Source organism: Panthera onca, chromosome X (genome assembly GCF_046562875.1).
Source record: "Panthera onca isolate mPanOnc1 chromosome X, mPanOnc1 haplotype 2, whole genome shotgun sequence".
NCBI classification, from domain to species: Eukaryota; Metazoa; Chordata; class Mammalia; order Carnivora; family Felidae; genus Panthera; species Panthera onca.
The window spans coordinates 102,802,410-102,819,638 of record NC_138357.1 but is presented as its reverse complement, the minus strand read 5'-3'; the positions used below and the strand labels follow the sequence as shown (position 1 = coordinate 102,819,638).

Sequence of the window (17,229 nt, the reverse complement as noted above, 5' to 3'; positions counted from 1 at the left end):
ATGAACCTTTGAGAACCACTGATGTAGGAAAATGCCTCTCCCTTGAGAGTGGCCTCAGACTCCTCATTTTCTCTCGGGTTCTGCGGTCTCACCTCAGGCAGAATCATTTGAGGTGCGTTAAAAGAAACAGCCGGGAGTGTCTGGGTGGCTCAGTCAACTAGTTAAGCGTCTGATTCTTGACTTCGCCTCAAGTCATGGTCTCAAGGTTCGTGACATCGAGCTTCACATCAGGCCCTGCGCTGATAGGATGGGGACTGCTTAGGATTCTCTTTCCCTCTCTCTCTGCCCCTCTCCCACTCTCTCTCTCTCTCAAAAAATAAATAAATATGCTTAAAAAAAAAAGAAACAGCCAAAAAAGGACATACTAAGAAGACGTTGGTAGAACCAATCCTTGGCAAAACTGAAGGGATGGAAGTCGGATGTCCTCTCTTTACCCTCCATTAGTAATAGGTCCGCATTATTTGTCAGAGCAGATGGCACAACTCACCTAGGCTTCCTGCCTAGAAGGGACCCCATAATGCAAAATGCTTAGTACGGTATCCTTAAAAATGAAAGAGTATGAAGAAAATGTTCAAAATCTGTCAACACATTTAAAAGTTCCAATCCTTTGCTCAAGGTTGACAGGGATGGACGTACAAATATATAGTTAGAAGCCTGCTTTGAAAAGCTATCTCACCAAAGTAAAGACCATTAGCTGCTCTGCTGGAAGTTTCTAATTCTTCAATTAAAACTCTTGCTCAATTTCTAAACAACAAAGCCATGCAAATATTTCTGTGGGCTAGCTAAATATGATCCCATCTCCTTCTACAAATCTTACCAGTTTGATCATGTAGATCAAGTTCCTAGTCAGAAATTACGGAAGAATTTCTAAGTCAGGTATCTTGGAAAGGTAGTACTTTTATCGTATTAGGGTCACAGGAGCCTATTTTTTTGTTTACGACACGGAGAAAGGGAGAAAGGATGGGCCATTATGGAAGCCATGAAAGAAAACCCACGTATTAAACTTTTCCCAAGATGGCCGAAGCAGTAAAGGGGATTTGGGTCAGTATGTCCTTGGACCAGATAGGACCACTGCAGTATATACTAGGTACACAGTTGACCGAGTGAAAACAGAATGAAAGAAGGAAAGAAGGAAAGAAGGAACGGTGTGTGCCGAAGATGAGGGTCTAGATCCTTCTGGCAGAGAGTTGATGGAATACGTCTGCCTGACTTTGGAAGAATCTTAGGAAACCTTTCAAAACATACATAATTCATGAGGCTGTCCTTAAACATAGTTAAAGATGGTCAGACCTGGAAATGTCTTCACAGTCGATACTTTTCAAGTGATTGCATTCCAGACATCCCACAGTCAACAAAGCACGTGCTCGTTATATTAAAGTGTATTTGCAGCTTCTGTTGCTGCAGGAGGAGAATAGGAGGAGACTATTCCCCCCTAGTGCTTGTGCTTGGTGAGTGAAGCGCATGACTGCATCACTAAACATGTATGCATGGCTTCAAAATGAGAAAAGCTTATCTTCAGTTTAACTTTCTTCCCAGTTGGTTTTGATGCTCACGTCCACGGGATCAAGTCTTATCACCGGTTCCGCTTTAAGAGCTAATTCATTAAAATCACTTTTGGTTGGCCTTAGGACAGTTGCTGAATTCTAAAGACAACGAAGAATGTAATGCTTTAGCGTTTTGTATTGGGAACTACAGGCGTGAATTTTAAGGGGTACACTGGGAGGAGGAGCTCATTCACCCACTGGTTTGTAAAAGGGAGATTTCAAAGTTAAGATCCTTGAGATCATTCAAAAAAGAGAAGCGTGGAAAAAGCGAGGTATTTCATACCTGTGGTGCCCAAACCAGCTTTAAAGTATGACTTTGTTAAGTCCGAATTAAATAGAACTTGGAGAAGAAGAAACAAGGTCGGGGGCGAGGGGTCACGGCTCAGAAGGTCTGATTCACACCTTGACCGACACTTACGAGCCGGTGACTGTGATTGTGTCGGTTATTATTTCAAAGTCTCAGTTTCCTTACTTGTAAAAAGGAATAGTGATAATATGTAATCCTCATAATGTTATGAGGATTAGATGAGATAATGTCCATGAAAATCCTTGTAACTACAAGGAATGATGGCTTCCTGTACTCAAAACACATTGTCACATGGTCTAGCACAAACATCCCTACCAATGTGTCCCCTCTGAGGGAGAAAATGGGATTTTATTCCCACCGAGTTTCAAACAGGGAAACCAATGCCTCTAACCTTCTCTTTGCGCATTCCAAATAAATTCAGAGCTCTCCACACACTGTATTTCTGTGTATAGATAAATCGTGGCTGTGTCTTACACTCTGCTGTGGTTGTCGTAACTACATGGCTTATCTGTTTCTATCATTTTGACTGATGTTACACACAGCTTAAAAAAAAAAACACCCAGCATGGCTTTCTTTTAACATAGAAATTAAAAGGGGTGCCTGAATAGTTCAGGTGGTTGAGCATCAGACTTCAGCTCAGCTCATGAACTTGTGGTTTGTGGGTTCGAGCCCCGCGTCGGGCTCTATGCTGACGGCTCAGAGCCTGGAACCTGCTTTGGATTCTATGCCTCCCTTTCTCTCTGTTCCCCTCTCTCTCTCTCTCAAAAATAAATAAAGATTAAAAAAAATTAAAATAGAAATTAATGAGGCGCCAGGGTGGCTCGGTCGGTTAAACATCCGACTTCAGCTCAGGTCATGATCTCACGGTTTGTGAGTTCAAGCTACACGTCGGGCTCTGTGTTGACAGCTCAGAGCCTGGTGCCTGCTTCAGATTCTGTGTCTTCCTCTTTCTCTGCCTCTCCCTCCTCTTGCACTCTGTCTCTCAAAAATGAATAAAGGTTAAAAAATTTTTTTTTAAATAGAAATTAATGTGTTGTGTAATTCGACCCAGGATATTCTGGTAACAAGTAGATATAGCCTGGTACTATGTGACTGTTTCTTCTATTACACTATTTTGTCCAAATTGAAGACTCGTCTTCTTAGGTTTATATGTGCCTCCCCATTGCTCCTCCTTTCTCTTAGTTTTTCTTTGTCTTTTTGGACAAAGAAGCAGAGATGAATTTGTACTTATTTTTTATCATGATTTCATAACTGGCATAGCATTGGAAGTGACTAAATTCTTTTTTCTTTTTTCTTTTTTTATTTATATATTTTTTTAATGTTTATTTATTTTTGAGATAGAGAGACAGAGCATGAACGGGGGAGGGGCAGAGAGAGAGGGAGACACAGAATCGGAATTAGGCTCCAGGCTCTGAGCCATCAGCCCAGAGCCCGACGCGGGGCTCGAACTCACGGACCGCGAGATCGTGACCTGAGCTGAAGTCGGACGCTTAACTGACTGAGCCACCCAGGCGCCCCAGAAGTGACTAAATTCTTTATTTTTATAGAAATATAATGTTATAATGATGATGGGCTTAAACGTCCCTCCATAGAAGTTGGGTGATTCTTTAGTCAGGTACATTATTCTAAATGTAAAATGTTGTCGATAGAACACATGACTTGCTCTTCCAGTAATGGGGATGAAATTATTTGATGTGAACCTCATTTCTTGGCTTTGTTCCCTTTCTGAACAAGGACTTCCGCTGACAATATAGCAGAATGGTTACAATTATGGTCAAAGAAAAAAATGGACTCAGTTACGTGTGACCCCAAACCTTGGATTTATCAGCTTTCTGCTGAAAACACTTTTTAAGCATATCCTTAAGGTCAGGTCCCAAAACAGCAACGTGTGAAATTTGCCACCATAAAAGCTTGTACCGCAAACTCATCAAACTGTTTAGTATGAGGAGGCTGTGTATACGCGGGCTTGGGATGAGGGGTTTAAAAGTTGAAAGGAAAGAAGGAGAAACACAATTCCAACAAGCCACATCTGTATGATGAATAGAGGAAGCAACTGTATTGATTCTAAAGTCAATTTTTGCCATATGTGTGTCTCTCCCAGATAGCCAGATATGGAATCACTGGATTGAGCTGGATGTGACCTGAGACCAAATGGATTGCCTCATTTTACAAATGAAGGAATTCAAGCCGAGAGAGGATAAATGGTTTTTTCAAGACAACGTGGTCTTGAAGAACAGCTGAGCGTCAGTGGGAAGTCAGGCCCCGTACTATTCGCTCCAGTCTACTTGTTACTACACTATACCGGCTCCTTTCATGTACTGCCCTATATTTATAACCAAGTCCTCAACGCTTTTTAAAGAACAAGTGACAATTAAGCTATTAATATTTTCTCACTCTTTACCTCTGAAATAAAGAGTGCAACGACGGAGCACTTGGCACTGATTTTTAAAAACTCTCATAATAAAAAAAATAAACATTAAAAAAAAATTAAAAAAAAAAAACAACTCTCCCTATCAGTCATAGTCTCTTGACCTCATTTGTAAACTCACATGCCATGATCACCAATCTCGTCACTACATTCTGAAAGCAAATACGGCATTTGGTTCTCCAAAAGAAATTTTAAGATCTAGTTCAAGAACGCTTGAATGGAACAAAGATGGCCACTGGTTTTCCTTGGACATTTATTACTTTCCTTATTTATGCTTAAAGTTAAAAACATACTAAGGATGAAATTGATAAGGTCTTAGCAGTACTTGGCCACTATGAAACTAACAGACATAGAAAGGCATGTAATCGCTTAACTCTATTGCCTTGCTTTGGTCAACGCCACTTATAACCATCTACCATACAAATATTTCAAAACTATCCATCACAATGGGAATTAAATTGTAAGAGATCTCAAGAGGTCTTGGATTTGGAACTTGTTTTTATTAAAGGTCTAGAAATTCTTGAACAGGACTTTCCATCATACCCCTAAATGGGCTGCCAATACGAAAAGTTATCTGCTTTATCATTTTTTTTTTATTAAAACATTGAAAGCAAATATTTTTAAACCCAGTTTCCTTTCTGTCCTCAGAAGCATACTCTCTGCATCCTATGAAACTGGAAAAGAAGAGAAAACAATTCTCTAATTCTATGGTCAAATCAGTTTTAGGGTTTGGGGTATTAAACAGTATCCTTTGCATAGGGAACATAGAGACATATGACCTTCTCTGAGTTCTTACTATGAGCCTCTGAACTAACAACTCTACACGAATTAACTTGTTTAATATTACAGCAAGCAAGTTAGAGATGAGAAGACTGACAACCAGAGAGGACAAGTGACTTCAAGGTCACCCAGTAAGTTTGATTCCAAAGGCTGTATACTGTAATAATAATAATTATAACTGCAATAACTCTAAGAGCTAGAATTTATGCAACATTTAATGTCTGCATTTTCTTCAGATGGAAGACTGAAACACAGAAGGGTCCTAAGGTCCCACAGCTAGTAAATGTGACCCTGAGCATGCACACCTATAAAAAACCTGCATGTGTAGGTTTGTGACAGAGTGATCTTTCTAAAGTGATTCTAGCATATGTCTTACCATTGACTGGTGTTTAAATTAGGATTCCAAAGGTAGAGATGTTTAAAGAATCCAAGCAACGATAGTACAAAGTAATTGTATGACAGTAACTAAGTCCTTCTATCGCGATTCAGCATTATTTTCCGTGTTTATTGCAAGGTACAGGAAGGTCTAACTTGAAGCTATTTATAAAAATTATTGTTAAAAGGTTTTAGAACATTATAGAGGATCTTATTGCAGAATATAAACTATCCTACATTCATGAAATATTATCGCGAACATCACAGGAAGAAATTACTTTTACTGCTCCTTACAAACAAGCTTTCTCTGTATATCCTCTCATCGTAACAAGGAACTGTAATGCTCATAATGTGCCTACCTGCAGAAGCTTCCATCTGGTGTTCAGGTCTTCCAGAGTGTTGAGGTTATATGGTGACAGCTGAATGCCCAACGTAGTGAGTTGGCGAGCAAGGTCATTGACGTAGCTGACATTCTCTTTCAGAGGTGTAATTTCTCCTCGAAGCACCTGTATGAAAGAGTCAAGGGCAAGTTGGTAAATGAGAAACACTACAAGCCAAAAAAACAGACACATGCGAACTACAAGATATCTCGTTCTCTTTGGGGTGGAGTGTCAGTGATGTTTGCTCTATCATAGTGGTATTACTACCCTGATCGTTTGTGAATGGGTGAAAAACAATCACGAATATTTAATGAGCATTTCTTAGGTGCCTGATCCTGTGATGAGCTCTGTCTCCATAATCCAGTTTTATCGCTATAGAATAACCCTATGAGACTCATAGTTGGAGAACTCTCATTTTACACACGAGAAAACAACTTACAGAGGTTATATTTTGTCCAAGGTTCAGTGGGTCAAAATTGAGGAGCCCGGGACACGCATCCATGTTTGCCTGCCTCCAGAGTACAAACTACTAACTATTATATACCTTTCCAAAAAAAATTCTGGATTGGAAAGCAACAGGAAAAATATCTTGCTAGATTCTAAATTCGACTCACCTCCCAGCCAGAAATGGATCCTTTTTTTTCTTTTTTTTTACAATAAAAAGGTATACTCAGTCAGAAAAGATTACATTCATATTTTGTACCAACTGCATAATAAATAGATTCATTTAGAGATTAGGGTATATTTTCAAGCCCTAAGAATGACTTCCTGGTCCCCTGGTATTTTAGTCCTTGTGGCAATGACTTAGGAAGGCTCCCGTGGGGCTTCTTGGCTGTCCGGGGAAGAACCCTATGCAGATATGGGGAGGATATTACCATGCATCATATCTACCCTATTGAGGTGACATTTATGGATCTTTAACATGATGCATGATGTCCAAATGTTCCAATGAGCAATTTCTAAGGGACAGATTCCCTCACTTAGGAGAACAGTTTGTGTAATGTAATGTCTATGCACAAGGACAACATCACTTACTTGATTCTATGTGCTGCTTTGACTTGCTCGATCCGGGCAGGTATTATTTCTCTGGTTCCTTATGTCGATGAAGCCACTGTTTACACTGACCTCATCTATAACCCTCCAGATTCCCTCCCACTCCAAATAAAAGGAGCCAGGATGTGCATTCTAAACAAGAATGGCATTGTCCTCTCAAACTGTCAAATCAACTTGAATATCTCACCACTAAAATGTGGTAATGTATGGAGTATGAGACTCTTATATAGTTCTTAGATACTATAAGACCTTGTGATAATAATTCTATAGAACTTAATGTTTTAAAAAACTGGTCACTAAAAATTTTATGTTAGAGAATCATGGGGTCTCTTTTGGGAGTGATGAAAATGTTCTGGAACGAGACAGGGCTGCTGATAGCACAATCTTGTGATGAGACTAAACATCACTGAATTGTACACTGTAAAAGAGTGAATTTTTTTTTAACATTTATTTATTTTTGAGACAGAGAGAGACAGAGCATGAACGGGGGAGGGTCAGAGAGAGAGGGAGACACAGAATCCGAAACAGGCTCCAGGCTCTGAGCGGTCAGCACAGAGCCCGACGCGGGGCTCGAACTCACGGACCGCGAGATCATGACCCGAGCTGAAGTCGGACGCTCAACTGATTGAGCCACCCAGGCGCCCCAAGAGTGAATTTTTTTAAAGTTTATTTGAGAGAGAGCGAGAGAGCAAGTGTGTGTATGAGCGGGGGAGGGGCAGAGAGACAGGAGAGAGAGGGAGACAGAGAGAGAGACAGAGAGAGAGAATGCCAGTCAGGCTCTGTGCTGTCAGCACAGAGTCCGGCACAGGGCTTGAACCTATGAACTATGAGATCAGCACAGGTCGCACAATATATATATATATTTTATTAAGTAAACTCTACGCCCAACATGGGGCTCAAACTCATGACCCTGAGATCAAGAGTCGAATGATCCACACAGAATGAACCAGCCAGGTGCCCCTAAAGGGCAAATTTTATGGCTTGTGAATTACATATCAATAAAAAATAAAAACAAAGGAAAACAAAAGAAATCTTTCTATCTGACCACACACATGCAAAAAATCCCATCTTATGTATTGATCTTTTTTCAACTTCATGTCAGTGGAATGTCAGAGGAATCAGTCTGAAACTGAGAAAGTTTTTATAGGGAATGACAGTAAATATTATTATTCCATTGCCTTATAAATAAATATACGGATTAAAAGAATCCCATGGCGGGAGGTAAAAAGCCATCAATGTAAATTCATATCTCTACAAGGAAATGACCCATAATCACTTTGTTTTGTGTAACAAAAGGTTAGAAGACAGATTTCTTAAACGTCAATGGAGAAGCCTGGACAAGGGCAATGGTTACCAAATGGAACGACTCTCTTCTGGATAATAACGTGTGTTTGTAGTGACCATAAATAAATATCATACGAGTGGGAATTTTAAATGGGAAACCATCGCAGAGATGGCAGGACAGCCAGGCAGAATCCGACAAAAGTGTGGATTAACCCGGGATGCTAATCATCTCTCTTCACTAGCGTGGCTCTCGGCCATTAAGTTGAGTAGCCATCTCAGTTCGTCACATGTAGGTTTCAGCTCCCTTTGGATGACATAATGTACGTGTTCAAATGCCTTTTATTACAAGATTTTGATTTGCACTTCCTCCCCTCAAAGTCAACTCAGATTTTAATCCTGCGCCGGTGTTTTGGAGGATGAAGGTGATTAAAAATTAAGTTCCAATATGCATAATTAATCACAACACTCACTCTCCTTCTCCTCTGCTTCTCTGTCTCTTTCTCCTTCTCTCTCTACCTCCACCGCACCACCCCTGTCACGGGATCTTGTGGCTTCTTTTCGTTGTCATCGTTCCTATCCAGCAATTACAGTAGAAGTTATCTTAACTGATCTCCACTTAAGACTCACCAGAGTAGCCAGTCTTCATTCCCTGTGAATCACAGTGACCGAGACCTCTAACTAACAGCCTCTAAGTAAAACGGTAGAGCTATCTGTCACTACGTACAGCCTTCAGCTCCCATCAGTTGAGTTGTCAGGCGTGGGTATGTTCTCGAACCTGTTTGCACCAGTTAGCTTTGCAATTACATAATTTAAAAGATTTCACGGTCCAAAGAAGTTTAAGTCTGAAAGAAAGTAAGTTATTATTTCTACGAAAACCAGGTCGAACACTCTAGAAGCGTGTTTAAAAAAGAAAAAGAAAAGCAAATGTTGAATGGGGGTGACTGGAAAAGATGAGGAAAGTTCTGCGAAAAATTTAGGAGCGTTCTGTACACAGAATGCCTTCCATTTGTCCTGATGGACTCTGTCGACATTACAGAAACTGGAACGGGAAATCGAAACTTCTTCATCATCAGTGTGATTTACAGAGAAGTCCAATCAGTGAATCTACACTTAAACAAGAAACTTTCACACGATGCTAAAATACTGGTGACTATTTTAAGATTGAATAAGATGTTTAAGACCTACTTTTTATGATTCCCTGATTTAACTGACTTTTTCAATTAACTGTTGAACTCTAGGTTTTCAGCCAAAATAGAGGAAATAAATTTTAGTCCTGCTATTTGACTACCACGGTTAACGGCTACTAGGATCATCATTAACTAAGGGGGAGGAAAAGGCGTATGTTTAGTTTCATCTGGATTACATTTCTGGTAGGATACATGGAAGCTTTGACTGGGGGTGGGGAGGTCAGTTGGTCAAGTGATAATTTGGGGTGAAGTCTGATTCTGGGGAGATATCCCCATGAGCCTGATAGAAAAACTGTAGCCATCTAGAAATCACCAGGAGGGCACACGAGAATGGAGGAAAGAAGGTAACCGGGCGGTTGAAAAGAGGAAGAGAAAAGGGAGATAGGAGAGGGTTCCAAGTCACCCTCCACTTTGGCATCTGCCCTAGGTTCCGGTGGTGGTGCCATACCACCCGAGGGTGGCTCATGGCTATAGACAGTCAAAGCCTAGAAGTACGGCCCCCTAAACACTGTCACAAGGCGTACTATGTAAAAAATGAATATGGGTACTGTGTCATTTAAGTGGATGTAACATTGTGTTTGCCTATCTTTCAAATGTTAGAGCTTTTGATATCACACCTATAAATATATGTCCAAATTATTAAACACTGAACATCAAATGTCAAAAAGCGCAGCTAACTCAGAACAATATCCTGTGCTATTTAAATACTACCAGAACTTCATTAGATTTTATTCTAGTTTGGAGGCAGTGAGTGAGAAAACATTGAAGGGAGCCATTATACTGTGGCTTTTCTTTGAATCACTTAAACATCTGGAATATGTTCTCCATGAAAGAGCAAACCAAGTCTAATTTTATTATGACTAGTTTCATGCCGGCAGAATTTTCACTTCATTAAATGTTGTCTGATTATAGATATAAAAGTACTGATTTAGAATGATATATAAGACCGATATGTCAAGTTTTTCTTCTTTTTATGAAATTAAATTGGCGATCAGATCGTTGCCTATCCTTATGTAGCTAAAGATTTGTTTAAATATAGATTTAGAACTTTAGTCATCAATCACGTTACAACAAAAGGAAGGGATTATCTTTGAACAAGGGAACATCATTTTGGAGGGAGAAGCTTTGACGTGGTAGCTAAGAGACTAGTCTGCACGGCACAGAAGGGCCATTTAAAGGATTGGAAAGAGATGAGTCAAGGGACCCCTACTTCGAAGGCCTTCCGTTCCTCTACGAAGTAGGAAGCAACAGAACTGCCATAAAGTCAGGGCTCAACAAATACTCATCGAATGAAAACGCGAATTCAGGGTGAGTGGGAACATTTGAATTAGTTGTGGCAGAGACCATGAGAGAAGCAGACCTCAGCAACTAGTGAGGTTGCGAGACAGTGCTGAGGGCCCATGTGAGGCCGAGGACCAACATTTTCTTGAAATCTTGAACTCGTCTGCCCCATTTTCTCTTTCTCCAACAGTGCTCCTTGCAAGCATGGAGAAAACAATTGATCCAGGTTTGGGGTCACGTCAGGTGCCTCTTTGTCAGGGGCGAGGGAGTTTAAATTTTAGCTGGAATGCGACTGAAAAACGTATCATGGAATCTAAACTGGATTAGGAGGGAGGTGAAGCAAGATGAGGCTTGTAGATGGAGAGAAAGCAGGGGGAGTCAGCGGTGCAGGGCCAGGATAATCCAAGAAAGGCCCCAGCAGGCAAGAAGAGGAGGAGACTCTGGGATGCATGGATTAGCAATGCCATCCAGGAGTTTATGTATAAATTGTGTTATATATATATATATATATATATATATATATATATATATATATATAAAAATATATGAAACACTTCCATATATATATATACATATATATATATGTATATATATATATATATGAGGGGGATATATATATATATACACACACACACACACACACACACACGTATACGTATATGTATCTATATGTATAGCTACATATCTATACATATCGATACGTATATGTATATACATATACATATCCCCTGCTCACACTCTGACTCTCTCCTTCGCAAAAAGAAACACTAAAATATTTTTAAGAAATCAAGTAGTGACTAACTGCATTTCTCTGTATGATACAACCTTATAGAACAAATGTTTGAGAACTCAAACCCCTGGAAAGCAGTCTAAAAAAAAGGAGGCATTAGGAAAAGGCCCAGGATTTTTCACACTGGATTAGTAGTGAGAAGGCGAGGGGGAGGAAATGGAAATCATGTCCTGCAAATACAGGTCTGGAGTACTGTTACTGGAACTCCTACATGTGGCTCAGGGAAGGCCTCATAGAAACCAGTTACTCAAGATTTGGGGGCAGGTACAGCCCAGCTGTGTTTGGTAACTTTTGCAATTCTGGATGGGTACATTATCCTGACGGGAGTGAGTACCCGCCATTGGGGCCAAGAGAGTCTAGGACCATATCCTGCTTTGCTCAGAGGATCCGAGGCCTACTGAAGCTTCTAAAATACCTTGGGGACATGAGCTAGCCAAATGTCATTGGACTAACAACAAAGAAACATAAGATGAAATGTAGGCAAGCCTTTCATGAACGGCATCGGGCTTGGAGACTTCCATTGGTAACCTAATTCTTGGCTCTTTATGTCGGTTGGTTGAATGTCTGGTGTGGTGCCCAGGACGGAGGGGCAGCACTGGCCTCAGACACCGACTGCCTTAGGCTCATGTCCTTTACCCTTGGATTTCAGATGTCAGATACTTTTTTTTTTTTTTTTTTTGCAAGAGGATTCTTATGTGAATTCTCATTTCTAACATTATGAGGCTATCCCATAGATCTCCAACAAAACGGAGACCCTTTTTGTAATATTAACTCCTTGATTTCTGCTAAATGCTGAGGGCTTGTGTGGAGCTAAGACAGGGGGTAGTCTGCAGACTGAGTACATCCGCCTGCCTTTCCTATCCCTTTTGCCTCTGGTAGACATTCTTGACAATAAATTATGCCATTGAAACACATGCTCTTTTTTAATAGAGATGCGACTGCATTCCATTTCAGCATCAGTTTTTATCATTAGTACCCTGAAGGCAAAGTATTATGCCTTTTCTTTTCACTGTCTTCCTTGCATTCAGTTTTCAGGGCAATTTTGTACATTTTCACACTTGGGCATGATCGCTTTTGACCAGCAAACAGAATAAGGACAAGAAATAATGAAACAGACTCAGAACTAATGACCTAGATGTAGCATCATCGGGATAACTTGGAGGTGGTTAAGTTAACAAAATCAACCCACTAGATTTTAGGAAAGCAATATGCAGTATGTAGGCATGAAGAAATCGGGTGCTTTTATTTCCCAAACAATTATCAGTAATTACATTTCAGCTATGGTTTCCCCTCAGAGTCACCACGCTTGAAATTTGTGGCACTAAAAGAATAGCAATTAACTGCTGTGTTTCTCCCATCAAGAATCCTCATGTTTTTATGAAAAATGATTTCTAGTTTCTCTTCTATTTATGGAGCCAGGACGCAACACCCAAACACAAAGGCGGAAGTTCTTTTTTAACACTTTCTCATTTGCATCCATTAGGATTCGTCATCTTTCAGGACCTGGCTTCACGCGGAAGCTCACCACCTCAATGTTCTGGAAGTAACAGCTGAATTACAGCGCTCCCACACTAATAGTATCTATCTTCTTTCTTATGCGTGTTGTGCATTTCGCCTTCACAGATATAAATTAGACAGGAGGAAGAAGACAGAATTGATCACGAAGGAGAGGCTTTTACTTACAAGAACAAGCCGTACAGACCTTAGTGACTTTAATTTCCTTGGAAACTTGTTTCTATAATCCTAACCGTGACTGCTGATTATTTTCTCTTCACAGAAAAAAGAAGCAAACAAACCCCAAAACCAAAGACCAAAAAGATTTCATGTTTTCCATCGCTTTTGAATGGCACAGTGAAGACAAATAAGAAGGTAGTTCACGAGTATTCTGCAGAGGTTAACTGCAAAATATGCACAATTAAAATAAAAAGGCCTGTAATGAGTATAAATAAATCATTCAAGCAGGCCATGTTTTTAGGCTGCTAAGGAAAGGGAAGGAATGCCAATATTTTCCTTCTGAGAAATCTTAATTATATGTGACAAAACATCAAGCAAAATGTCAGTTAATGAAATCTGTTTACTTACTTAAAAATAAGTAATAATCCATAAGCCATTAAAAATATCAAGCACAAGGACATTGATATTCAAATTCAGGAGTTATTTTAGACAGCTTAAGGTTTACAGTTGATAGGTTTTTTGGACTTGCAAACGTATCCGCTGGCCTACAGCGTTCACGGTCTGTGCCCATATTTTCTGCTGCCACGGCCCCTGTCTCGCTCTCACCTTTCCCTACGTGGGTCAAACATCCCCGTAAGGCAGGGATTCTCAAGTAAGAGCGTGCGCCGTAATCATGCGGACGGCTGGCTAACACAGAGCCTGCAGGGTCCCGTCTCCAGTGTTTTCCATTCAGTAGGTCTAGGGTGGACTTGAGAAGTTGGTATTTTTTTTTTTTTTAGTGTATTTATTTATTTGGGAGAGGCAGAGAGAGCATGAGCAGGGGAGGGGCAAGAAGAGAGAGAGAGGGAGAGAGAGAATCCCAAGCAGGCTCTGCACTGTCATCACAGAGCCAGACGTGGGGCTGGAACTCACGAACCGTGAGATCATGACCTGAGCCGAAACCAGGAGTCGGACACTTAACCGACGGAACCACCCAGGTGCTTCTGTGAAGCTGGCATTTTGAACAAGAACTTGGAAGACGCTGCATTCCTACGACTCACCAAACTTATTCTTGACTTAGACCCTTCGCCTGTGTGGTTCCCTCAGCCTGGAGTTTTACATTTGTACTCTCGGCCTCGCTGGCTTTGGTTCGTGAACCTTAGGTCTCACTCAACGTGACTGTGAAAGCGAGCCCATCCTGTCTGCCCCGTTTCAAGAAGCTCCCCCTATTTTTCTCCCTCTCGGCACCCTTCCCTCTTAGCCCAGATCACAATTGCAAAGTGCATACGTACTTGTCTATTTATCAGTTCATCGTCTGGCCTGTCCCGAGACCCTGATCTTCATGAAGGCAATTTTCTATTCTTTTTGTCACCAGGGTAGGCCTGGACCCACTAGATGATAATCCCTCGATACCTTTTCATTAAAGAATAAATGAGAGAATTAGGCCTTTTGGCATTAATTACTAATATTTCAGGTCCACAGCTCTCCTCAAATTGCTTCATGAACACAGTTGCCTCTAAAACTAAGACACCGATTTCCTAGATAAAAGAAGCCTGTTATTTCCTTCAGTTTCCATAACTGAGTTCTTTAGATCTATCGCTTTGCTTTATTTGACGTTGGAGCACGTGCTCATTTCTGACGTACCTCTAAGCCTCTGAGCGAGAACGTTAACATTGCAGTTTTGGGTGCCAACCAGAGAATTGTCGTCAAGATAGAACAAGTGGGAAAGAAGGGGGAAGTAATCGATTTGGGGAGAATACGTCTTTCCAGGTGGAGTTGTACACTGGCAGGCCCGAGGGGACAGAGGGGGCTGAAATCCGCTGGGGTTGAGATTAGGGATGGCCTGTCTCTCTCTCTCTCTCTCTCTCTCTCTCTCTCTCTCTCTCTCTCTCTCATGTTTGGGGTTTTCTACTGTAGACAAAGCTCAATGAAAATATTTCCCGTGCGTTTCCTCTTGCGTGAAAGGGGGACAGGAACGTGGGTAGCGCAGGACTGTGGCGAAGGTGAACGAGGAGGTCGAGGCTACTTCTCCTTCTTTCACTCCACCTACAACCAGTTAAGCACTGCTCAGGCAAGGTGGGGAGCACAGAGTCACACAAGGTCCTGTTTGGTCTAGTTCGGGGAGAGGCTGCGAAGCAGAGGGTCGTAAGTGCATCCCCGAGAGCCACAGACTTAGATCCTTTCTCGCGTAGCTGCAACCCTGGAGCCGACTTCTAATACCACGATGTGGGGAGAGGGGGTGCGGGATCCTGTCTTTCCTCGCTCCTCCGTCATGTAGCTTTGTGAGGTCTCCCTGAACCAGACATAAAAGTGATAAAGGGAGCGGAGGCGCGGCGAGACGAGAAAAGATACGCGTTCAGCGCTTGAACCAAAGGGTAGGAAGCAGGAAAGCGTCACGTGTTTGGGGAAGGGCAAATAGCCCTCACTAAAGTGGAACGCAGCAAGGTTGTGGTGGCCTTGGTGTGGCAGATAACGAAGGTTTCTGCCAAGGGGAATGGGCACGTGCCCAGCAACCCTAGATTTGTTCGCTACTCACTGGGAAACACTTATTTTGTATCCACTCTGCACTATGTATGTACGTGCTGTGTACACATGTACTATGCCCTGGGAAAACGCAACTCTCCACAGGCTGACATTCAGTACCAGAGAGAGGCAATTCAGTGGGTTACGGAAAAGACAGCGTAATGGTGCTGTGAGAAGGTGCGTCAACGGGGCTTGCAAAGCCCAGAGCAGGCTGAGGCAGGTCAGGAGCACCTCCCTGAGTAGACAAGCTGGGGAGTAACAGAAAGGGCGCATTCTTCTGGGTGTGGCAGGTTCACGTAGAACATCTCAAGTAGACAGGTGTAAGCCTGTGGTCCTTTCGGAAAGAAGAGTGCAAATGAATGTCTGTAGATTTGGGCAAGAAGTAACAATGGCCCGAGTCGGAATGGTTGACAGATGGGAGCAAGTCGACTGTAAAATAATTTGTAAAGGTCTAACGTGTCTGAGGGAGAGCATTCTGTCCTGGGTTTTGGTGCAAGTTTGTTTATTCATTCCCTCCAGAAAATATCGCTGAGCACCTATTTATGCCAGGGAATGTTCCAAGCACTGGGGAGACGGCAGTGCGGAAAACAGATTGAGTTCCTATGGCCGTGCGACCTAACTCTAACGGTTATGCTTGCATGTAAACGATGATTGTTATTATACAGGGAAACAAATTCCAAGCCAAAGTGGGTCCGTCGCTATAAAATGTTGCATTTTTGACCAAGCAAACGCAGGACAAAGTATGGTACCGTATCGTATGGAGTAGTTGCCAAGAGATTCCTTTTTGTCTGTTGAAAACAAATTAGGTTACGTCCGCATGTATGAATAATAATTAACAGAGGAATGTAGGGTTGTGAGGTTGCCTGTTCCATATGCTACACCTAGTTGGCCTGACACTCGGCACACTTATTTTTGTTCGAAGGCACTCACTGGTGAAACAAAATGAGTTTTTGCGGAATTGATTTTCCATTCAATATATTGTTATCAACTTAGAAATACTACAACAGAACCGAACAAGAGAGGAATATAAATTTTCTAAGAGCTGAGATAAAAATAATTAAATGGAAGAGGGCTAAAAAGGATTGTAAAATGCCCTTCAGCATCTACGTTTCTTTTCCGATTATTGTAGCTCCTGAATTTTATAAATGGTTTTAGTCTTTCCAAGATACCTTTTGTTCCAACAAGTGGGACAACAAAGGATCAAGATATCTGACTACTTTGAGTCAAATGAAATGAATATAAAATGGATTTTCTTCATTAAAATCTATGCAAGAGCACATTTAAAAATTAGATTGGTAAGTTTTTTTAGAGTGGTTCCTCTTCATTATATCCCTAGGCTGAAAAGAAAGTCTTATTATGTATTTATTTGCACACTACATTGCCCCTCCAGATATATTAGGGGCTATTATTTTATGTCAATATATATGCATATGTGGGAAAAATCTAGCCTCTTAAGTGGAACCAGGAGTTGACTCGGCTTTTCACTATATTATTGAGAACTTTCACTTTCTTTTTTTTTTTGGTGGATTTTATATTTATATTTATATATATATATTTTTTTTAATATAAAATTTGTTGTCAGATTGGTTTCCATACAACACCCAGTGCTCATCCCAACAGGTGCCCTTCTCAATGCCCGTCACC

At 41.2% G+C, this 17,229-nt stretch overlaps 1 protein-coding gene across 13 annotated transcripts in view; it reads right to left on the bottom strand.

Annotated features, from left to right (window-relative positions):
• Positions 1-17,229, bottom strand: part of DMD (dystrophin) — a 2,113,538-nt gene that overhangs the window by 306,367 nt on the left and 1,789,942 nt on the right. For all 13 annotated transcript variants that reach the window (XM_081792827.1, XM_081792829.1, XM_081792824.1 and 10 more), the window contains one exon: positions 5,794-5,940. In XM_081792827.1, the coding sequence (XP_081648953.1) occupies positions 5,794-5,940 (147 nt within the window). The remainder of the gene's footprint in view (positions 1-5,793; positions 5,941-17,229) is intronic.